The 25,178-nt window shown below is 38.7% G+C and overlaps 2 protein-coding genes across 3 annotated transcripts in view; one reads left to right on the top strand and one right to left on the bottom strand.

The window, feature by feature from the left end:
- Positions 1–267: 267 nt before the first annotated feature.
- Positions 268–8,371, top strand: LOC127977919 (secretory carrier-associated membrane protein 5-like). Its single transcript, XM_052583150.1, has 7 exons — positions 268–453; positions 1,411–1,459; positions 1,603–1,722; positions 3,774–3,930; positions 4,351–4,452; positions 4,542–4,659; positions 5,746–8,371. Exons 2-7 carry the CDS (start codon positions 1,453–1,455, stop codon positions 5,938–5,940), a joined length of 699 nt encoding a protein of 232 aa, XP_052439110.1. The 5' UTR covers positions 268–453; positions 1,411–1,452; the 3' UTR covers positions 5,941–8,371.
- Positions 8,372–14,579: 6,208 nt separating this feature from the next.
- Positions 14,580–25,178, bottom strand: part of LOC127977916 (lysyl oxidase homolog 1) — a 40,367-nt gene continuing 29,768 nt past the window's right edge. For both annotated transcript variants that reach the window (XM_052583145.1, XM_052583144.1), the window contains exons 6-7: positions 18,140–18,255; positions 14,580–17,793 (exon numbers count right to left, since the gene is read on the bottom strand). In XM_052583145.1, coding sequence (XP_052439105.1) covers positions 17,787–17,793; positions 18,140–18,255 — 123 coding nt within the window. In that variant the 3' untranslated portion in view covers positions 14,580–17,786. The remainder of the gene's footprint in view (positions 17,794–18,139; positions 18,256–25,178) is intronic.

The following is a 25,178-nucleotide window of genomic DNA, read 5'->3' as shown; positions in this document are numbered from 1 at the left end:
TCTCTAACCTGTTTGAAATCTCTTGTGATTAAAATACGAATGCGTTATTTTATATGTATGAAAATACTTGAAAATTAAATGCTTTATGTTTGATAATGGTAATGAGGTCAGTCTTAGGTCAAAGGTTTCCGTCTTTAACACGCCCACCAAACTACAACTTCAGCACCGCGGACAGCAACCGCCATCCAGCGCGGTGATTGGCCAACGAGGAGGAAGAGGGCGTGTTCAGAATCTAGCACTGCACTCCTATTGGCTAAAATCCGTAAGCGTATTCACTGATCTGTCTCTGGATATGTGACTAATGTTAACTCAATGAAGATTACATGAAACTTTAGAAACAGTCTGAAGAAGCGAGCCTCTCTGCTTCCTTTAGTGTGTGCTGTGTTTGATTTGATGTGAAAGACTGTGCACTAGAAGTCATGTTACTGTAGTGCTCTCGGTGTGCAGGAGAAGGTAAGGCGATTATTTTCCTCTCTATTCAGTCTGTGTTAATGCTCGAGCTTAGCTTGAGCTGACTTGATGGATGGGTTTCATTTGCTCACTGTTTGTAGTGAACGGCCGCGAAACAAACAAATGCAGCATTAGGGATGTAAACAATAGTCCGAGGATAAATGTTGCGATCCGCGTTGAGAAGCGTTGTAATATGTGTAAGGAAAGAAAACACTGACTTATAGCATATCTGTGATCCTGTCTCTTAATCCACGAGCTCTTAACACAGTCCCAGCCGGCAGACATTAAACACTATTAGCTCGACAGAGTTCAGAGTGTCTTAGTTTTAAACAAAACATACAGTTCTTCAGCTGGACTCTGAATATTACAAGATTTTAGAGATCTTTTTGACTTAATATGTACCCCAAGGTCTTCTTTATATATATATATATATATATATATATATATATATATATATATATATATATATATATTAAATGATATTAGCATAGGCTACATTACCAGTGTCAGGTTGGAAGATTTTTTAATGTTTTTAAGATAAGATTCTATAATGTCTGCCCACCAAAGCTGCATTTATTTGATTCAAATACAGTTTATGACAGTAATATTTTAACTATTTAAAGTAGCTGTTTTCTGTGTGAATCTGTGTTAAAGTGTTATTTATTTCTGTGAAGCTCCGCTGTATTTCCAGCATCATTCCTCCAGTCTTCAGTGTCACATGATCTACAGAAATCAGAATAATATGATGATTTACTGCTCAAGAAACATTTCTGATTATTATCAGTGTTGAACACAGTCGTGCTGCACAATATTTTTGTGCCGAAATTATGACACACAAACACAGAAGGACAAACAAAAAGAATACTCTTATTATGTGACTGTACTGTTGGTCAATGTTCATTGTTCTGTAATGTTCATAATGTACATTGGGCTGATCATATGAATGTTCTTCACTTGTAGATTCACAGCTCTTAAAAACAAGTAGCCGACACCAGTTTCCCAATGGCAGGTAAGGACGCTAAATCAAATCTAACTAACTAAATACATTCGTAATAATAATAATAATAATAATTTGTTCATTCATTACAAAAGTATAAACAATAAGAATGTGCATTTAACATGTATGCATTATTCTGATTGTTTGTCCTGTAGAAAACAACTTTCCTCCTCTGCCTGGCTTCATTCCTCTGAAGCCGTGCTTCTACCAGGACTTTGAGGAGATTCCTGACCAGCACCGCACCATGTGCAAGAGACTCTACCATCTGTGGATCTGTGAGTCTGGAAACACAGAAACCAACCTTAAATAATAATCAGGTCTAATTCACAGAGAATCTGCTTGGACAATATCGACTCATTTTCTCTCTCGGACCCCTAGTGGTGTGAACTGTGATTGCATGGAGTCTATGGAATCTTTTTTTTTTTTTTTTTTTACCAATGCATGTTTAAGATATATTAGTTTTGGTATATATTACATATATATTACATATATTTAATTATTTAAGTATTTTGCAAAGCAAAAACCAGTAAGTAACCTACATATCTTGAAAATATGCAACTATTACTAAATAATATTATCCTGCTTATTATTGAGAAATTGTCACAACATGAAGTGTGCCAAATTGTATTCAATATGCACTTATAGTATACATCAAATCTTAAAATCTTCACACACACACACATGCAACTTTATAATTTTAAACAGGTAATTATAAATATATTAATATTAGTTTTTTTTTTTTTTTAACATATTTTTGACATGCATACAGTATATCTTGCACATAACTGGTATGGCTGCAGACTGGGTAAGCCTACTAACTAGTGATCTATACTTCATTTGCTCACTGCACTAATGAAATCAGTAAGCGTGATTTGTTCTGAGGGGTTTCAGAGATGATGGGGATCCAGTAAAGTTGAGAAACACTGACGTGTTTATGACAGAATAACAGCTGGCACTGTGCTGTATATACGTTAATAATTCTCATCTCCTGCTCTAGATCATACTTGTAGCTGCTCCTGCCAAAGGTATCCTCTCTTTGTTGTTTTGAGTGAAACGGCATGATTTTCTACAAATTTTACTTATTTACTATATATATATTTTTACTTAATAATAATACTTATTTACTATATAAAAATAATACTTATTTACTATATATATATATATATATATATATATATATATATATATATATATATATATATATATATATATAGGTCATTAATTCATTTCATTTCATTGAGTAGACTGCATCTCTCTCTCTCTCTCTCTCTCTCTCTCTCTCTTTCTCTCTCTCTCTCTCCCTCTCTCTCTCTCTCTCTTGGAGTGGTGCAAGTGACTTTATGTGCAGTTAAAATTGGAAACAAAAAAAATATATATATATATATTTTTCTTGAGAGGCGTGGAGTGAGAAAGGGCTGCAGTTTAAGCCCCACCCTTTTCAACATTTACATAAACCATTGGCCAGTATTCTAGAACATGCTCCCATTCCAGGTCTCACTCTTCATGACACAGAGATAAAGTGTCTTCTTTACGCTGATGACCTGGTTCTCCTGTCGCCCACTAAACAAGGGCTTCAGGACGGCCTGGATCTGCTGGAGGACTACCTGACCCAGTGAAGTCTGAGGTCCATCTATAAAATAGATTTTTTAAAATGGGAGATCATCCAATTGAAAAAATGCATTTAGATTTCTGTAAAAGAATACTCAAAGTCCAAAGAAAATCACCAAACAATGGATGCAGGGCAGAATTCGGCCAATACCCTCTCCTTCTAAACATTCAAAAAAGAGCCACACTCACACACACCTGGCTCTCCCGTGACGAGAGACTGTGTTCCCACTGCATTCTGGGAGAGATCGAAACAGAGCTGCACTTCCTCACACAATGCCCCAAATACCAAACCATCAGAAACCACTACTATCCCAAAATAAACAAATGATTTCCCCAATTTAATAACTGCACCCCAACTGAAAAACTCACCTTCATTCATCTTCATTCAATCTGTTCCATAACCTTTACTATTGCATATGTATGTCTATATGTATCCATATGTTTTAATCTCCTTCTTTTAATATTACTTATTCAAATGTTATTTCAATTGCTATATTGTTCCAAATTACACTGTTGTATATGTTCTATTTTCTTATGCATGCTTTGACAATGCAAAATGTACTTTTGTGATGCCAGTAAAGCTAACTGAACTGAACTGAAAGCAGGAGCGTTATCTTCTTGTAGTCTGTCTGGATCAGAAGGGTGTCTCTGATCTCTGATCTCTCACACAGATCCATCGGAGGGTTTGTGATGGTTTAATAGTCTGCTGTTGTTCCAGTGTACGGGGTGACGCTGCTGGTGAACTTCTTGGGCTGTATGGCGTGGATGTTTGGAGGTGGAGGAGTGACTAACTTCGGCATGTCCATCATCTGGGTTATTCTCTTCACCCCCTGCTCTTACGTCTGCTGGTTCAGACCCATTTACAACGCCTTCAAGTCAGTTCACCTGATTACATGTCATTATTTATTTATTCATTATTATTATTATAATTTACCATTTGAATTTCATGAAACTTTATAATAACATTAATATTCATTAATAAAAATAACAACAATATTGATTAATAATATTAATAATAATAATAACAATCATCTTTATCACATTATCATGATATTATGGTAAATGTGTAAAGAATACATTATTGTTATTATTATTGTTATCATCATTGTTTTTTATTAATATTATTTTGCACTATTTAGCATTTTATGAAATGTATTAGTATTTGTTAATTATTTTTTCATCATCATCATCATCATATAGTAAATGCATAATGAATTCATAATGTTATTATTATAAAGGGTTCATTACACATTTACTGTACGGTCTGTTTGTTTGTTTGTTTGTTTGTTTTTTAGGACCGACAGCTCATTCTACTTCATGGCATTCTTCTTCGTGTTCATGGCACAACTTTTCATTGCTATAATTCAGGCCATAGGAATACCAGGATGGGGTGTCTGGTGAGATTAGGCTATGATTTATGCTTGTTTAATGAACACTCTTCTCTGTATTCGTCTCCGTATCTTCGGGTCTGATCTCTGTGTTTCAGCGGCTGGTTGGGCACCATCTCCTTCTTTGGCACGAGTATCTTTGCCTCCATCATCATGTTGATCCCCACCCTCATGTTCACCGCAGTCGCTGTCATCTCATTCGTGGTGCTCACGAAGGTACGGCTCTCTCTGATCTATTAAAGCGGACAGCTCCTTTAGCTGAAGACGAGGGGCGGCTTTGTTGTCATTAAATGTGATGCTGGAGCATGCAGTGCTTGTTAAATAGATGTGAGAGTAAATAAATCATTTGCCTTAGTATTTGTGCCTGCAAAGCAGAAAGGTGATAATCCACCTACCAGTCTTATTTTAGTATGACTGAGATAATATTATAGTAGAATATTTTGAAATAGCATCATTTTTATTTTATTTCATTTTTTTGTTTGAATTGGTTGTGTTTTATTATTATTATTATTATTATTATTATTATTATTATTATTATTATTATTATCATCATCATTTTCGTTATTATAGTTATATTAGCATTATAATTGTTCAGTTATTTTAATACATAAACTTAAACTAAATGAAAATGGGAAATGCTGCCTTGGCAATTAATTAAATACATTTATTTTTTGTTGAAATTTTATTGTATTTCAGTTAAAGTTATTATATTATAAATATATTCTCAGCTTCCCTTTTGAAAAAGAAATACAGTAGTGTACTTTAAATCCTAAAAGTATATATTTTTTAAAAGTACATGACTTTGTTTTTAGCACTTAAATACACTTTACCTTTACTTTTAAAGTACATTTTAAATGATGTTTTATGTTACATTTAAAGTTAGTATATTTTAACTTCATCAATTGCACATGCAATTAAAAACTTGACGCACTTGACATGAAAGTATATTTTATGTATGATGCATACATCTCAATTTCTTTAAAATTGACCTTTGAAACATTACTTATTGACTGGTTTTGTGCTCCAGGGTCACATATTTCAAAGACAATGTTAGTAATTATGAAATTACATATGAAGATGTACTGAAGTCCTACTTACTGTAAGTGGGTCAGAAAACACACTTATTGTTTTAAATATACATTATATTTAAACATAAACCATATTTTCATTAAATTAAATGTAATGCAGCATATGAAAACATGAATTCAGTTCACACGTATTCTTTTAAAGAGAGTTGTTTCTGTAATAAGTACTGTTTTTAAAGTCTCCCGGTATAAACTGAGTATTGCTGGTGTTTGTCAGGTTCATAACTTCTACCGCGGCAGCGGCGGCAGCGTGAGTAAAGCGCAAGAGGAGTGGGTCTCCGGAGCCTGGAAGAATCCTCACGTCCAGCAGGCGGCTCTGAGCGCAGCGGCCGGAGCGATGCAGGGGCCACAGGGGCCACAGGGACCCCAGGGACCGCCCTACTCCACTCCCTCCTACGACAACACTGTGTAAAACACAGCCCAGCCTGCAGGCTTCAGAGCAGACTGACCCTCAACACCAGGTGCAACCAACCAAGTGATGCTTGGAATCTTTCGCTTCTTTAATGTACATGTTTGTGTCTTTGTTCTGTGTTTTGTGTCTGTTTTGGCCTATTTGCTCCCAGCTAAGAAAAATATGTTCTGAGAACGTTTTCCTAATATTCACATTAAGTTAGGAAAACATTCAAAACATCCCGGTTTTAAAACTTTTTTGATCATTTAATTGTATCATTTTCCAAACATTCCATGAACGTTACATTTGAATATTCTGAACATTCTAATGAATAATGTACACATAACATTTGTTACTGGTAGAATATTTGTTCATAACTTTCTGAGAACATCTCCTGTTAGCTGGGTTGCTCTTATGTGACTGTATTAAATTATAAATTAGTTTATGTAGGTTCAAATTTGTAATCAGGGTTCCCATGATCACGAAAAGTTGGAAATATCAGGGAATTTAAAAAATGTGATTTTTAGTCTAGGATATAATGCAATATTTAAATATTAATTAAGCTATAAACTGTTTGTGAATTGAAAATAATGAAAAATATTCTTTTGATCTTTTAACCACAAACGATTAAAAGTGTTTATGCATTTTAGTTGTGACTATATAGTTTCTAGTTATTCTAGTTATTGTTTTACATGATTTGATATTCTAGAAACTGCTCAAGTGAGAGCAACCTCAATTATATGACTTCTAAAAACATTTTAGTATTGATGAAAGGACTAGATGATTACTGTATTAAGTAATTAGGTTTTGTGTGTGTGTGTGTGTGTGTGTGTGTGTGTGTGTGTGTGTGTGACGTGTTTTAGCTGTTCATTTACACAACAGCAGCATTTCAGAAGCCTGAAAACACATAAAAAGTACAAAGAGCACGTTTTTGAAACGATACAGTTACCATCTCCATATAAACTATAAAAATCACGGATTACAGTTTTTCTCAGTCACTTTGGTGCATTTTTCAAAACAGAAATGAAATTTTCAAAACTACTTGTACAACCTCCACATCATCTAGTCATTAATACACATCATAAAACCAGTTTCTCATTCTTTTGAACAAGTTGCCATTGCTTTTGTACATTCATGCAATTGATTACGCACATTTATCTGCGGTTTCCTACATTATCAGTTGCTAATGTCATGTTGCTCAAAATGTATTATACAGTTTTCTGTGCAATAGTCTTACCCCCCAAAACATCTAGTCTTTAGTTCATCGTATAAGTCATTAAATGCAAAATGGTTAATCTAGTTGTCATAAACTGCCAAGCACACTTTTTATTTGTATTTTTACACACTATTATTAGATGTTTTGTCAATTTGGCATGAATTGTGCAAGTGAATCTTGACTAATGAAGAGAATGTAGATGATAAACCAATGATAAACCATTTCTCTGAAATAGCTCAAAGGTTCATCTCATGAATCTTCAGTAGGAAAGCTTATACTGTATAGACAAAGGACAACACAAGAGTTACAAATTCTGAAAATGGAATTATTTTCATCTTTGTTCCCATATTTCCTTTTCTATATGACAATGGCATTGTAAAAGTATTTTTTATTTTTTTATTTTTTTGGTCAGACCACTAGTAAAAGTGTAACTGGGAATTCTATCCAGTCTCTTTCAATCAACATCCCACAAACAGTAATGTGTAAATGTGTAGTTTTGAAATGGATATATGGCATACATAAGCATATGGCATACTGTTCAATACAGTAGTTTACATCAGAACATCCCTCCCCTGTTAAATTGACAACATGACTAAGCAATTTGACTGTCTTATCCGTAAACTATGACACAAGGACTTGACATTCTGATGGCACTGACATGTTCATTGACACAGATATTTATTTTTGAGAGATGAACTAAGGATTTTGAGCAAGAGACTGGCTTTTGCAGGTCATCCATTGTGTTTTGATATCTGTACGAGTTGTTTTGAGAAATGCACTTACTGTTTTGCAAATCTCAAGAATGATTAGAGAAATGTACCAAAGCGACTGAGAAAAACTGTAATGAATACAGTTACACTGTATCATGTGCATGCGTATTGCAACCATAATACAGCATTTTTCGTTGTTTGAGTGGGTATCATTTTTGATAACGTTGTCATCTGTATACAAAACTTTTCAAGAATGCATGTGTCTATATTTAGTGCATCATTGTTGTGTACATGGACCCTTAGACTTATTTTATTTGAGATATGTGTATGTGTTGAAAATACTTAGCCTGAGGGGCCTCTGTGTGTTCATGGATGTTGAAGAACGCAGATGAAACAGTCCTGTTTGATATGCACTGCTGTTTTTATTTTATTTTTTGCGATTTAAAACATTTATTGTGATTTCTAAGTGATATGAAGCAAATGTTACTGATTGACAACTTGAATTTAAATAAAGCACCAACATCTATTTGTGTGTTTGTTTTCAATGCCGCGGCAGCTTCTGTGGCTATTTTCATGCCAAGAATATTTTATGTTAACTATATCAGATCTATTTTGCAAAAAACATAAAGTTTTAACATTATTCAAATACAACATGCTGCATGGATAAAGGGCTCTGACAGCAAGAACTACAAGTAAACCTGCTTCATGTGAAGTCGTGTTTGTCCAGCAGGGCTCAGTGTTGTTCTACGTGGAGATATTTCCCTGTGTTTATCATTCCCTCTCTTTGCATTCTGGGATTCCCCAGACACACATCACCCAACAGCCCTGACTTTGCTACACTACTTAGTCAGGCTAATAGCTTGATTCTCACTTAGATGCAAATGTAAGCAGGCGCCTTTTCAGCGTGGACATCCATCGAGCATGTGTTAGATTAGATTGCCGAAGACAATAAATGGATTTGTCTCATGCTCCCTTTCTTTCTCATCATTTGTATCTCCCTGCGCAGAGCAATGATGGAATCGTTCGCATTAGAGCTTGACACACGGAGCATCCCAGAAGACAACAACACTATCCTCCGCCATAAACATCACGGACACGATCTGCACTGAGACAGAGGCGGTTTAATAAAACTCAGGGACCGTATAATGAAGATGAGCATATTTCCCAGATTCAATCAAATTGTTTTACACAGTATTACCCATAAAGTCAGTGCAATCACAGTGAAACATATGCTCCTTATATCAGTGCATACTGACTATTATATCATCTCAAACCTGGACTCTGCTCAAATTGGCTTGTACTGACAGCAGAGGGCCCGAGTGTTCATGCTCCTAAAGATCAAGCCGTAAAAGGTCAGGGTCACTTTATATCTTAGTGCATTTGTGCAGTTATAACTGTTAAATTTGCCAACATTGAACTGATGTAACACTATTTCTAATCAAATATTGAACATGCATACTAGTTTGATCCATATTTCAACTCAGTATGCAGTACTTCTTGTATAAGTGAACATAAATAAAGGCAGAAATTCATGTAGAGTTTAGATGAGAAATTAGAGTAAGATTTGTTTAGGGTTTATCTCTGAATACTCTTTTCTCTGTGATACTCACCACACGAAACAGCTGCTCTTCTGTTGCTTGTATTAGAAGGAAATTAAGTAATTCTGAACAGCAGTTAAGTTAAATTAGTGTAGAACGAGCTACGTGACGGGATACCGCTCTGCGTCAACAACTATAAAGATTCATATCTCTGCCGCTTTAAAGCAACTGTTTGCACGTTTTTATATTGAAATATTGTTTTAAAATCATTCTGATGATGCACTGGCTCCTGTGTCTTTCTCACTTTTCTCTGAAACGTCTGTTCTGGGAGTTTTCGAGTTTATTGAGCAGGTATGAAAATCCCGCGAAAAATAGCGGCTCGCAGTGTGGCTGTGTCCGAAAGCGCATATAGTCTTTGGTTAAGTATTTATTTTAGATAGCCGATTATGTGGTGTCTGTTAAAAAGTATGTTTTATATAGTATGAATGTGTGTAGTATATGATTAATAATTGCTAAATCATATTGCATATTAAATTCATTTGCTTAAATACGTTAGTCAACACAGACAAATTGTAATTCGTTAAAGCAACACAAATAAAAAAATGATTTTTAAGTAAAACTTTTAATGCAATTTTTTAAAAGTCTACTTAAATGTGTTGAGGAAAAGTCATGCATGTGTTTTTCTTCAAGACACTTAAGTGGCCTTTTATTTCATCAATATTATATTATGTGCAAGAAAAGTTTATATATAAAATATTTTAAGTGCACTTCAAGTGCAAATTCATGACTTCTGTTTCATAAGAGTCGGTCCCAGGTAGATGTATAATCTCAGTCCATCTCGCATAAAGCACCTTGAGTGTAATTTTCTCTTAGGATCGCCCTTAAGTTTCTCTTACACTTAAGGGCATTGCAGAAAATATTCCTTAAATGTTACTTAAGGGTTTCTTTCGGTGAAACGTTGTAAACCCTTGGAATTTCTCTTAAGTATCCCTTAAAACCCATTAAGAGTTGCAAAAAGCCCCTTAACTGTAATTTTCCTAAGGATAACATAAGGGTTGGAAAATGTCACGTTAAGTGTTACACAAAAGTCTTCTACAAGTGTAGTATTCTTGGCTTGGGCATGAAGGCATGATAAAGTACTGGTGGCTGGGACATGACGTCATCATCTGTCTGGTTTGGTTTTGAGATCTCCACGGCAAGTGTGAGACGACAGCTGGCTCTTCCAGAATGCTGCATCCCCCCCCCCCCAAAATCAACAGCTGTTATCTGGGCCGGCCCAGTGGCCTGAACCTTATCAATGTTGTGATAAACTCTATCAGGGGGAACATGACAGGGTAAATGTGGTTTTAGGTTGTGATGGGGGTGCAGAGAGGTTGGATAAAGGAGCGAGAAGAGGAATAAAGTGAATTTGAAGGGGAACACAGAGGAAGTCAGTTCTCCAGGCCAGAGTCCAGTAAACAGAGCGGCTTTATGTCCTCCAGCTCAAGGGTGAGAGAGCTTCATCCTTGGGTTGTACAAACACACACACACACACACACACACACTGCAGACACACACACACACACCGTGTAGAATTACTATGTGATGATGTCTAATGTCCTCTGTCTCCTTTCTCTTTTATGGAATTCTCCTTCACTTTATGATCAACACGCTCTTGATCTTCACAATCAAAACACTGCTTTAAAATACACTAACATCTGAGGAGCTTCTTTCTTGTTTTGGGATATAATAAAGTTAATCTAAGGATTGTTGCTTTGCAAAGTCTGGGTCATGAACTGCTTAATTTGCACACTTTATATACAGAGGTCCAAAAAAGTTTATGAACTCTTAACCCAGTCCTCAAAACTCAGCATTATATAAAATTGAAACCAAATGTTTAAATTTAAACCAAAACTTTTATTTTGGATGTGATTAATGTTATATATATATAAATATATATATATATATATATATATATACACATCATCTAACATTTAATGTATGTTCTAATGTAACTTTCTACTTTTAAATCCTTTGCTCAGTTAAAGAATACTTGATGCACTTTTATTTATTTGGAAAGATCAAAAGAGTAGACTCTTATTTATGTGTGTATTGTTCAACTCCATAGGATTTAGAAAATAATTAGTGATATGTAATACAAAACCTTTTAGAGAGAATAAAATAATCTACACTGTTAAAAATGTAATTAGTAGCTAGTAATTACTTGTATAATATAAAACTATGTATATAGCATATATATGTATCTATATATGTGCGCGTGTGTGTGCATGTGTGTGTGTGTGTGCGCGTGTGTGTGCATGCGTGTGTGTGTGTGTGCATGGTGTGCAGTGTTGAAAGTCATTGAATAAAAGCATCTGTTAGATCCATGTTTTGAGGACAAAGACTCAGTTTGTCCTTCGTAATCTTGCGTTACATCAGCTGTTGTTTGCCTCTTGTTGTCTGCTTGTGTACAGCATTCATCACATCCCTGCAACAATTGCAAACAGATAATGCAATCCAAACTTTATTTAAACTTTTAAACAGTGCCCCTAGCTGCTTTTTTGACTTCTTCATCTCTGCTTTTATTTAATGATGGGACTCATTGTTTCTGAATTATAATCATGCCTGTAAGCTACTAATGCACTGCAGTGTACTATTTCACAACATGATGTGCTTTTAAGCATCGTAGTTCTCTTGACCATCATTTCTTTATGTCTGGGTCTCAGCGATCCCAATGCTGTGATATAGATAGATAGATAGATAGATAGATAGATAGATAGATAGATAGATAGATAGATAGATAGATAGATAGATAGATAGATAGATAGATAGATATATTCAGTGTTGCATAGTTCAGACTGAACAGTCACCTGCTTTAACAGTTGAATTAAAACCCAAAGGCCTGCTGCAGGGTGAAGATCCCGTGAGATTTGGATCAGCTCTCTTGAGCCACCATGTATCAAAGTTGTCAATGTTTTAAACCCTTGTGCCACATCAGCATCTGTGGATTTAAAGCCTCATCAGGACTGAGAAGAACCTGTAAAATAAGCAACTCCAGAGCTTTTCCAAGTCATTCGTTCCAATTGTCTGAGAGTCTATAAACAAGCGTATTCCTGCCACAGTTTTGCCCTCTGTTAGCAGCACCTCTGTAATGAGAATTAATTCCCCTATTGCTCGCTTGTTGTCTCAGGAACGGCCCATTTGCGAGTAACTGAGAACTGAGGGTGGAAAGCAGGCTGTGGAAAATCACCTTCACCGAGGACAGGAGCGATGGAAAAAGGGACTCCCGGTGTTTACTGCCATAAGCCAGATTGCCAACACAACTCATTTTCTTTCTTCTAAGACCTTCAAACCTAATGGCACACATAAATAGAGATGATGAGGAGTTCATTAGCTCAGGCGAACGACCTCGGCTTGCAACAGGCCGTCATTATTAAAGTAAACCAGCCGGTCGCTGAGACTGAAGTGAAACATCTTCATGCTTTTGTTTTTCACCATAAGTGATAGTTGAATTATTTACCACGGTGCTCTCTCTCTCTCTTCAAGATAATCTCCCACTGAGTCCAAGTTGTTATTCATTTGATTTAATGGCGGAGAATAGCAGTCTGCATGGAGATAAATCACAGCGACGTCCAGAACATTGCGTCATGATGTCGTGAGAGCAAAACAACCACTCACTACACAAGCATCTCAGGTCGACCGTCTGCTGTTATGTTTTCTACTTACTTTATCGTCACAAGTCATGCTCGAAGAATATTGAACAGCAGATCAAATGCTCCATTGGATTTGTACATAAACCATATGACCAAGTTTTCACATGGATCCACATAATCCATTCATACTTGGATTTTAAAAGCCAAAAATAAGTTCCAAGGAAGTTATGAAACATGACGTCCAAATGTTCAGTTTCTTAATGTTTGTTTAGAAAAATAGGAAATAGTTTAGGAAATAGTATGGGAATGTTATTCGTGAATGTTCTTTGGATGTTTTGAAACAAGTAGCCACATTTTAAAAACATTAACCGTAAACATACAACAAAATGTTCAATGAATGTTGCGTAAATAATGTTTTTGTGCTAACGTTTTAATATTATTAAAGACCAGATAACTCTTTACTGGACGTTACTGGAAGAACGTTGTTCATAACTTGGAGAACACCTCAAAGCTAAAGTTTTGCGAACATTGCCACAAAAACATTTGAACTAAATTGAGAAAGGTGATGTAGCTTGAAACAATCTGATCAAAAAAAAAAAAAAAAAAAAAAAAAAAAACATCTAAATGCTTGAATACAACTATTTTTCAATTGGATTAAAAAATACCCTGAACACATGTGCAATACTATAAAGCATGTTGCATAGCCTATACATTATACTGGTGACTGAATATTTACTAAATTCATGTTAAAAAGCTCATCAAGGCAAAAATGCATGCTCTGGTCTCATTATTGCAGTGGCTCTCTTCGTTTCTGAATGTTATGACTTCTGAGTCATAACGAGCTTCATAACTCAAATAACTTAACTGAAGAACTGTTGCATGTTGTTGCGTCACTCGAGCATTTGACTTCATCATGTGTTTTCCATTGTTTTCCATTCCTACAAAAAAAAAATACCATCCTGTTAGTCTAAACTAGTTTTCAGAGGCTCTGTCTGGTTTTCCAGACTGCATGGCCGAGCTGGTCTTCAAGCCTGAACAGGTGATAAGGTTAAAAACCTTTCTAAAACCATCAAACTAGATCGATCTGGTAATCAGCTAATGCCAGTAAGAACAGCCGGTTTATGCTGGTTTAAGCTGAAATGCCAGATTCTTATGAATCATATTCGCCCTTCTAATCTTCTGGTCTGGCATTTCTATTTTCTCCCTCTCTCTGTTCGCTGTCATCTTTGTTCTCTTCTCGTTGAGGGCTTGCAGACCTTCAGTGACGGAAATCAGCTCGTGCACGTGTTTACTCCGAAGCACACGTATTACTTGACACTCTCCTAGTTCTGTTTTTAATCTGATGTCATGTCAGTGGAATTCACTAATAGGTCTTACTTGGTCTTACACTTCTTATTTGGCATCATTTTCTCACTGAAAACACACAAGCATGTAGTCTTTAAACTGTACAGTTCCCACTCACTTTTTCACACCAGTGGTCTCTCAAAATGTTATCATTATTAAAAACTTTGTTTATGCTAAAGAAGCCATTCCTTGACTGATTTGAAAAACAAACAAACTAAAATACATGCACCCATTTATTTATTTATACATGCATGGATTCATTCATATTTATACACACAAGCTAGGGAATCAGCTGGTGACAAATACAATTCAAAAGGAAGAATAATGATTAAAATGTTTTGCTGCTTAGCCAGCATCTCATAGTGTTCTTCACCTTAACAAAAACTCATTGTGTTCTGGTTCGTGTAGATTGTTATTTAAAAAAAAAAAAAAAAAAAAAATGGTGGATGTGATGTCATCTTTTTTTTTTTTTTTTTTTTTTTTGCTCTGCTTCTAGGGTTACAGAGTTCTTATTACTGGCCTAATTCTCAATCAAAACATTGTTTTGGTACACTGGCATCCAGTACAGTACATGTTCTGTGCAAACGCAGACAGAAGATGGGAAACTTTCCCTAAAACTCTGCCACTTTAGCAGTTTGACGAGTGTGTGGCACAATTGTATTTTCCAACGACTTCAATTGAATTTAGATGGTCTCTAGTCAAAAAATTAAACTACACTAGCACTAAAACAGCTCAGTCTTTATTTAAAGATCCAGTATGAACTCTAAGCACAGAAAAATAAAATCAATAACCACAACGATAACAAAAACTCAAAGAGATTGATTTGCACCTGTCCTGGACCACAAAAGCAGAAAACAACCAGACACACATTTACTGTCTACACTATAAACAATGTTATAATAATCATTTATTCAGAGTATAAAGAGATATGATAAGACAAACTCTGTTCTGCATTTGATCTGTATCATGATAATGGGAAAAGACTGTAACAAGTTTTCATAATAAAACTGCTCACCACAGAAAGGAATTCATTTAGCTTTGGTTGAAGCATGTGATGCATCATAACACACACTCCATTCACTCATATCCGATGACCCCCACAGAAAGCTGGTCTTGCATGCATTTAACTGAATTTAATAGATTATAGCATGTGTGTTGGATGTTTGTCATTTAGGGCTCTTCAAGCATAGCATCATAAGGAGCTCTTTTTCGCTGCATATGTTTAACTTTCTCTTTCCGAGGTAGGTACGGATAGAATTAAGATTGTCAGTAACATCAAGTTATGCAATGTTAGCTTTGCAACAGTAGTATCAACTAAGTTTGTGTTCGATTTAACAATCAAGGCATAAATCTCAATTTCAGATACAAAGAAATATGAATTCCTGGAGTGTAACACAGTAAGTACAGCATGTCCCTCCACACAGTACATGAGAACAGTGGATATGAATATGATATGATAAAATAAAGTATTTTCTTACCTAGACAACAGCATGCATCAGTGGGTTAACTGTATCATATATGAGACCTGTGGCAGCTGACCAGTGTTGGCAGTTAAAAAAACAATAGATATGTTCCAACATGGTCGTCCGTCCAAGTAAATCTCACAAAGGAAGGTTTACAAACTTAACACTCAAGGAATATTCCTGGCTTCAATACAAGTTCAATACACCAGCACTTGTGACATAATGTTTCTGCAGCTTAAATAATAGATCATGGCATTAGAATTCCCAGGGAATGCATGAAGTGACAAAATGCATACACTTGAATGCAATTAATTTTTTCTTTTCTTTTTTTTTGGGGGGGGGGGGGGATAAAACGTTCTGGTAAATGCATAAATGTAAATGTAGCTCATGTACTGTAGTTAGTAACATCAAGGTCATTGGTTCAACTCTCAGAGAATGCACTGACTGAAAAAAAGCATATCTTGATTGCAGTGTAATTCACTTTTCAAAAAAGGTTTGACAAATGCATAAATGTAAATGTAGATCATGCAGTTAGCAACAGCAAGGTCATGGGTTCAGTTCACAGGGAACGTGTTGACTTTTAAAATGCATACATTAAATGCATTGTAAGTCATGCATAAAACCGTCTGCCAAATGCAAATGTAAATGTAGATCGATGAGTTCGATTCCCAGGGAATCCATGAACTGATAAAGTGCATACCTTCAATGCAATGCAAGTCTCTTTAGAGTACAATTGTCTGGCAAATGCATAATTAATGTTGCCCCCCCCCCCCCCCCCAAAAAAAAAAAAAAACCTTACCGTTTACAGCATAACCATTAACAGCATTACCATTTTCGTTTGCTTACATTGGAAACACTTTTAAATAGTACAGCCACAAGTTGTTCATGATATGCATGATTTTTGTGCAGAAAATCAATTTTTTTTTTTTTTTTTTTTGTTTAGTTACATCCAATTTTACAATTTCACTGCCATGACGATGCTAAAATCAACTCAAATGATGCACAATTTACAATACTTTTAAATTTTTACAATAACTTTTAAAGGTTTCAAATCAAGTGTACTTACTTGTAAATGATTAGTGGTGGTACAGTAATCAATATTATGCCACAAATTCTGTTTGTTAATTCTTGTACTGAACCTGAAATATCCATTTAATCACAGAAAACCAAACTGATAGAGTGTCAGCTACTTGTAGGGGGAACATCTCAAGTATGGCTTAAATTTAAGTAGTTTGCTTTATTGGATTATCAATGTACTGACATATAAGGCAATATTACAATTAAATGTAATGTAAATCTCAGCAGGTTAAGTAAAAGACTATAATAAACCTCCAAGGTAAAAACACCTTGATAAACTGCCTCCAGCTTTTGGATTCAAGGCATTTATTCAAAGTGCTTTAATCCCAAAGCTATTTTTTCCAGGTCCCTCATTCAAACTAAAACCACTTTTTACTTAATTGGTTTGCTGGAGGATGACTGAGAGGCAGGCCATTCTCTCATACAACTCTTTCGTTCAGTATTGCACCTTCACCAAAGTGGCACAGACAAAAAGAGAGGCTTGGAAAAATAGGAGGATTGTTTCCAGTTGCTGATTGTCCTGATCTGAATGACAGAATTACAGTTCACCAGTGCCATACCTGATCTCACTTTGCATTCCAGTGAAGTAACCCACTTAAAATGGTGAAGGAATTAAACTTAATTGGGGGCAGCAAGTGTGTGTTTTTATGAAAAACCAGGGTTATTGGGGTGGCTGGAAGGAAAATAGACGTTGGTCTGTGGTGTGCTGTGAAGTATGGGATTCCTCAGGTTGTGTTTGTTTTTGCGTGAGGGTGACATTATGTGTGCTCATTCCTCCCAGCTTCACAAGAACATCACAAATATGGGAACTGAGACAAATGCACCAGGAATTCCATTCACATTGCAATGGACAGCGCTACCATGGGGATTCATCCGGATCTGACAGATCATGACCTATAGGAGCAGAAGAAACATTTCAAGTCATTTGCTCTGTTGAGTTTCGTAGATGTGGAAAATTAAAGGTTCTATATTGACATTGATGGTTCCATGAAGAACCTTTCCCATTCATGAAAAACTTACCTTTGACCAAAATGAATTTAAAGTGTAAAAAGGTTCTTTAGATATTAAAGCACTACGAAAAACATGGTCCTTCTAAGAGCTGATCATCAAGACATTCTTCTATGGCACTGCAGTGAAAACTCCTTTTTGAAACTTTACTTTAAAGCATGCAGATGAATATATGCCATACATTATGGAGCTACTGATCCATTACCACACTCAAAAAGTGATTTGTACTTACTGGGAGATTTTGCAGTTTGTTGTCCTGACAAAGCGGCCCGTATAGTGGATATTGCACCTGACTACATTGTTTGTGTAGTCTGACTCATGCACCAAGTACTTGGGGTTAACTTGGAGCTGGAATTTAAACAGAATTTAAACCTTCAGTGCTGTGAAAAAGTAAGTGCACACCACAATATATATTATGCTCACATTATTACATATTTTGGGCATGCAGTGCCTACATAAATATATACATTAGATGCATACAGTACAGACCAAAAGTTTGGGAACATTACTATTTTTAATGTCTTATTGACTCCCCTGAGTACCCTGTTATCCTGGGTCACCCTTGGCTGTGCAGACATAATCCCCATATCGACTGGCCCACTGGCACTATCCTAAGCTGGGGTTCTACTTGTCAACTCTCCTGCCAACTTCAGAGTTCCCCAGCCCCTTGTCCTGAGTTTCAAGAGTCTATCGACCTGTCTCGAGTCCCCGGAGTTTATCATGAGTTTAAGGCAGTGTTCAGCAAGTCCCGGGCCACCTCCTTACCACCTCACCGTGCTTACGACTGTGCTATTGAATTACTCCCTGGCTCTTGCCCTCCCAGGGGTCGGATTTTCTCTTTGTCTCCCCCAGAGCGCTCAGCTATGGATCTCTACATTAAGGAGTCCTTGGTAGCCGGTATCATCCGTGCCTTGTATTGATTACCGGGGCCTCAACAAGATCACAGTTCGAAATCGATACCCCCTACCTCTCATGGCCACAGCCTTTGAACTGCTTCAAGGAGCCTCTGTTTTCACTAAACTAGATCTCCGAAATGCTTACCATCTTGTGCGGATCCGGCAGGGAGATGAATGGAAGACTGCCTTCAACACCCCCACAGGCCACTATGAGTATCTCGTATTGCCGTTCGGACTCACCAATGCCCCCGCAGTATTCCAAGCACTAATTAATGATGTCCTCCGGGACCTTCTTAATCAGTTTGTCTTTGTATAACTTGACGATATTCTCATTTTCTCAAAGTCACTGGAGGAGCATGAGGGGCATGTTAGCAGGGTTCTCCAGAGACTCCTTGACAATCACCTCTACGTAAAGCCAGAGAAGTGTGAATTTCATGTTACCCAGGCTCAGTTTCTTGGATTCATTGTCACCCTTGGCCACCTGGAGATGGACCCTAAGAAAGTAGAGGCAATCCACAACTGGCCTATACCTACTAATGTCAAGGAGGTACAACGTTTCATTGGCTTCGCAAACTTCTATAAAAAGTTAATTAAGAATTTCAGCTCTGTTGTGGCCCCCTTGACAACACTTACCAAGGGAGGAGGAACCAAGGGTCAGTGGGGTCCGGAGGCATGTCTCGTCGCCTGTCGGATGCCGAGCGCAACTTCCACGTGGGGGATCGTGAATTGCTTGGAGTAAAACTGGCCTTGGAGGAGTGGCGCCACTGGCTCGAGGGGGCCCAGCATCCTTTTCAGGTTCTCACGGATCACAAAAACCTGGAGTATCTCCAGCAGGCTAAGCGGTTGAATCCTTCGGCAAGCTAGATGGTCACTGTTTTTAAGTCGATTCCAGTTTCTCCTATCTTACAGACCTGGCACCAAGAACCTCAAGCCAGATGCCCTGTCTCAAGCCTACTCTCCTGAGACACAAGAGAGGCCTTTGATACCAATAATTCTGAGGTCTAGTATCGTCGCGCCCCTTCAGTGGGAACTGGAAAGAGTGGTGCGAGAGGCCCTTGCCCATGAGCCTGATCCAGGTGGTGGTCCCCCTGGACGCCTGTTCGTTCCTCAAGCTGCCCGATCCGAGCTATCTTGAGTCTCCCTTGACTTGCCATCCAGTAAGTGCCCGCACCCTTGACTTTCTCCAGCGGCGGTTTCAGTGGCCATCCATCAAGAAGGACGTTAAAGTCTGTGTGGAGGCCTGCCCTGTATGCAACCAAGGAAAGTCTGCACATCAGCGACCTCAGGGACTGCTCCGTCCCTTACCTATTCCCTGCAGGCCATGGTCACATCTCTCTCTGGACTTTGTTAAAGGCCTTCCGCCAACCAAGGGCAATACCTGTTCTCGTCCCGGTTCTGGGGAGCCTTCTGCAGGCTGATTGGGGCCACGGCCAGCCTATCGTCTGGGTTCTATCCGGAGTCTAATGGCCAGACAGAACGTATTAATCAGGACCTGGAGACCACCCTACGGTGTATGGCGGCTAACAATCCCACGTCTTGGGCCACTTGTATTATTTGGGCCGAATATGCCCACAACACCCTCCAGTCCTCGGCCACTGTACTATCCCCCTTTGAATGCCAGTTTGGATATACCCCTCCATTATTCCCAGAGGAAGAGTTGCAAGTTGGTGTTCCCTCGGCCCAACGCTTTGTCCAGCGCTGTCGGCTTATGTGGAGGAAGGCCAGATGTACCATCCTTCGGACTTCCCAGATAAAGTTTGGCTATCTACAAAGCACCTGCCCCTCCGGGTCGAATCCAAGAAACTCTCCCAGAAATACATCGGCCCTTTTCGCATAGCAAGGAATCATTTATTAAGATAATTTATTTCTCCCTCGTTCCCTTAGAATTAACTCCACATTTCATGTCTCGTTACTAAAACCTGTCTTGTCTTCTCCATTTGCTCCCCCGCACAGGCCCCCCTCGACCTCCCAGGATCATAAATGGCCAGCCAGCCTACACAGTGTGCCGGAAACTGGACTCCCGGAGGGTCCAGAACTCACTACAATACCTGGTGGACTGGGAGGGCTAATGGCCAGAGGAGCGCTCCTGGGTTCCTGCCAAAGACATCCTTGACCCAAGTTTGACACGGGAGTTTCACACCCGGAGGCCGGGGTGTTCTGGAAGGAACGTCAGAAGCCGTTCCTAGAGGAGGGGGTCCTGTCAGCATTTGACCTCCTGTAGTTTGTCTCCGTGCCTCTAGAGGTCCCCTGTGTTCCCTTCTGTCTTAGTTCTTCTTTGTCTACTCTTGTTAGGGTTATCCAGGTCACCTGTGCCTTGTTTCTCTTAGAGTATTTTAGCTGAGTCTTTCCCTTTATTTGACACTTGGTTTTTGAGTCCAGGCTACGTGCTACCAGCTCTGAATTTACAAGTCCTTCCAAGTCTTTCCATGCTACCTCAAGTAAGGTGTTCCTAGTTATTTGATTGTTCACATGCTCTAGTTTTGTTTTCTCATGGAGTTTTTATTTTCCCTTGTGGTTTTGTTTTCCCATTATCTCTCTTGTTATTAATTCCTCTGTCTGAGAAGAAATTTTGTTGGATTTTTGGCTTGCAAAGTGTTATTTTTTTATTTTTTTTATTTAATAAACCAATATTGCGTGGAGTCCTCCCTTGAGTATTTCAATTGGGTCCAACACCTCAGCCTCTGTGGCCTAGTGGCAGATCTCTCAACCGCCACACCAGAGACCCGAGTTCTAGCCCGGCTCGTGGCATATATATATATATATATATATATATATATATATATATATATATATTTATATATATATATATATATGTATATTCCTGGGATGCTCCAGCCTTCAGTGTGACATGTAACATCCAGTCTGTTCAGTGTGTTCAGTTCAGTGTGACATGTAACATCCACATACATTTTATATATATATATATATATATATATATATATATATATATATATATATATATATATATTTGGGGTGTAACAATACGCATATTCGTATTGAACCTTTCGGTACAAGGCTTTCGGTTCGGTACGCGGTACGCATTATGCACCGAACGGTTCGTTAGACTAATTAATTATATATAAAAAAAAAAAAAGTGAAATATATTGATATGCATTCAACAAGGTAGCCCAATAACCCAAACGACGTGACAGGCAACGCCCCTGACACTCCCGAAGAAGAAAAAAATACCAACTATGTTTATGTTAGGCTACTTAGTCAGGCGCTCGCTCATTCACTCAGTACGCGCTGAAGGCTCATTGCAAAATGGCCAATGCGTTTAACAGACCAGAAATAGAAGATCCTCCAATAACCAACAGGTCTGGTGTTTGGGTGCACTTTGGATTCCCTGTAAGCTATAATGGTGATGGCAAGAGAGTGGTGGATAAAAAAAACAACGGTATGTCACATCTGCTACATGACAATAGGGTACACCAGCGGGAATACACAAAAAAGAAAAAAAAAAGAAAAAGAAAAAACAACAACAGCGGGAATACTTGACACATGTCAACTCATTTACGCCGACATCACCTTAGTGTGTCAGTATCTGGGAAAAGACGATAAAAAAGGAGAAACATACACGCAACAAACTATCCCGCAACATTTAGACAGACATTTCCAACTGACTCAAACAGGGCAAAAGACATCACCGCGGCGATTGGTAGGCTACATTTACATTACATTTACATTATAGCCGCGGATATTAGACCTTACTATTTACCATTCATTCTATCATCACCATAGCTTACAGGGAATCCAAAGTGCACCCAAACACCATACCTGTTGGTTATTGGAGGATCTTCTATTTCTGGTCTGTTTTTCTGTACTCGATGGCGCCGCGCATGGCTGCTTCAGTGCTTGGCTCTCCAGTGTTTGTACTGTTTTTGTTCGTTTTTCCTGTTTTTTGTTTAACAAACACTATCAGTTTCACCAGGGATGAACTGCTGAACATTCGGCAGAACACACCACAAGATCTTTTACCAGATTTAAATTATTCAGACGTTTTACTGAACGTTGTTATCGGAGGAGCGGCGGCGCTGATCAAACGCTTCAGGACGCGCAGACGGGGGAAGCGATCGGGAGCGCTCGTCAGACTCAGGAAGCGTGGATTTCGAACGCCGTTGCCTAGCATCCATCTGGCAAATCTCCGCTCTCTACCCAACAAAACAGACGAACTCCTTCTGCTCTCTCGGAAAAATAAGGATTTCTCTCACTCTGCTGCTCTGTGTTTCACGGAAACCTGGCTGAATGACACCATACCGGACAGCGCGCTCTATCTGCCGGGCTTTCAGCTGTTCAGAGCGGATCGCGAATCAGAATCCACGGGGAAATCGCGCGGCGGCGGGACATGCTTTTACATCAATGAGCGGTGGTGTAGAGATGTAACTGTGTTAAAGAAGATGTGCTGTCCTGATGTAGAAATGCAGTTTGTCAACTGCAAGCCATTCTATTCGCCGCGGGAGTTTCATTCGTTCATTCTGGTCAGTGTTTACATCCATCCGCAAGCGCATGTGAGCTCAGCTTTACAGAAACTTGCTGATCAGATCACAGAGACAGAACAACAACACCCGGACTCTGTTTTAATCATTCTGGGGGACTTTAATAAAGCCAATCTCTCCCGTGAACTGCCAAAATACAGACAGCATGTTACATGTCCCACCAGAGACAGTAATATATTGGATCACTGTTACACCACAATAAAGGATGCATATCACTCTGTTCCACGAGCAGCTTTGGGAAATTCTGATCACTGTCTGATTCATCTTATACCATCCTACAAACAGAAACTTAAATCTGCTAAACCTGTAGTAAGGACTGTGAAGAGATGGACCAGCGAAACGGAGCAGGATTTACAATCTTGTTTTGACCTCACTGATTGGAGTGTTTTTGAAGCTGCTACCACCGATCTGGACGAACTCACAGAGACTGTAACATCCTATATTAGTTTCTGTGAGGATGTTTGCATTCCTACCAGGACTTATTTAACATTCAACAATGATAAGCCATGGTTTACAGTAAAACTCAGACATCTTCGTCAGGCCAAAGAGGATGCCTACAGAAATGGGGACAGGGTCTTGTACAATCAGGCCAGGAACACACTGAACAAGGAGATCAGAGCGGCTAAAAAGAACTACGCTAAAAAGTTGGAAGACCAGTTTTCTTCCAACGACTCAACTTCAGTTTGGAGAGGACTGAGGGCCATCACAAACTACAAGACACCATCCCCTTGCACTGAGGCTAATCAACGGCTTGCTAACGACCTGAATGAGTTTTATTGCAGATTTGAAACCCCCAACACCCATTCTGACCATCTCCCTGCACAACCATTAACACCTCCTGCAATCCCCCGTTCCACACCTACTGCTCTTCAAATCTGTGAAGATGATGTGCGCCAGGTCTTCAAGAAGAACAAAAGAAGAAAAGCACCAGGCCCAGATGGTGTTACACCAGCCTGTCTGAAAATCTGTGCTGACCAGCTGGCCCCCATCTTTTCACAGATCTTCACCAGATCCCTGGAGTTGTGTGAAGTACCTTCCTGCTTCAAACGCTCCACCATCATCCCCATCCCAAAGAAACCCAAGATAACAGGACTTAACGACTACAGACCTGTGGCTCTAACGTCTGTCGTCATGAAGTCGTTTGAAAAACTGGTTCTGGGTTATCTGAAGGACATCACTGGACCCTTACTGGACCCCCTGCCGTTTGCTTACCGAGCAAACAGGTCCGTGGATGATGCAATCAACATAGGATTGCACTTCATCCTGCAACATCTGGACAAAACAGGGACTTATGTGAGGATCCTGTTTGTGGACTTTAGTTCGGCTTTCAACACCATCATCCCAACAACCCTCCAGACCAAACTGACCCAGCTCTCTGTTCCTAGCTCTATCTGTCAGTGGATCACCAGCTTTCTGACAGATAGGCAACAGTTAGTGAGACTGGGGAAATTCACATCAAACAGCTGCTCCACCAACACTGGTGCCCCTCAGGGATGTGTTCTCTCCCCTCTGCTCTTCTCCCTGTACACCAACGACTGCACCTCTAAAGACCCCTCTGTCAAGCTCCTGAAGTTTGCAGATGACACTACAGTCATCGGCCTCATTCAGGACGGTGATGAGTCTGCTTACAGACAAGAGGTTGAGCAGCTGGCTGTCTGGTGCAGTCTTAACAACCTGGAGCTGAACACGCTCAAAACAGTGGAGATGATCGTGGACTTCAGGAGAAACCCCCCTGCACTTTCCCCACTCACCATCATGAACAGCCCTGTGACTGCAGTGGAGTCATTCAGATTCCTGGGAACCACCATCTCTCAGGACCTGAAGTGGGACAATCACATTGACTCCATTGTAAAAAAGGCCCAACAAAGGTTGTATTTCC

This window comes from Carassius gibelio, chromosome B18 (assembly GCF_023724105.1).
Source record: "Carassius gibelio isolate Cgi1373 ecotype wild population from Czech Republic chromosome B18, carGib1.2-hapl.c, whole genome shotgun sequence".
NCBI lineage: Eukaryota > Metazoa > Chordata > Actinopteri > Cypriniformes > Cyprinidae > Carassius > Carassius gibelio.
Note: the sequence above shows the minus strand (reverse complement) of the source record. Positions and strands in the feature narration are given on the sequence as shown.

Excerpts from the sequence above, each read along its gene's own strand:
- LOC127977919 (XM_052583150.1), top strand. Across the intron at positions 4,453-4,541 it reads ATACCAGGATGGGGTGTCTG|CGGCTGGTTGGGCACCATCT; the intron begins GTGAGATTAGGC and ends TCTGTGTTTCAG. Across the intron at positions 4,660-5,745 it reads CATTCGTGGTGCTCACGAAG|GTTCATAACTTCTACCGCGG; the intron begins GTACGGCTCTCT and ends GGTGTTTGTCAG.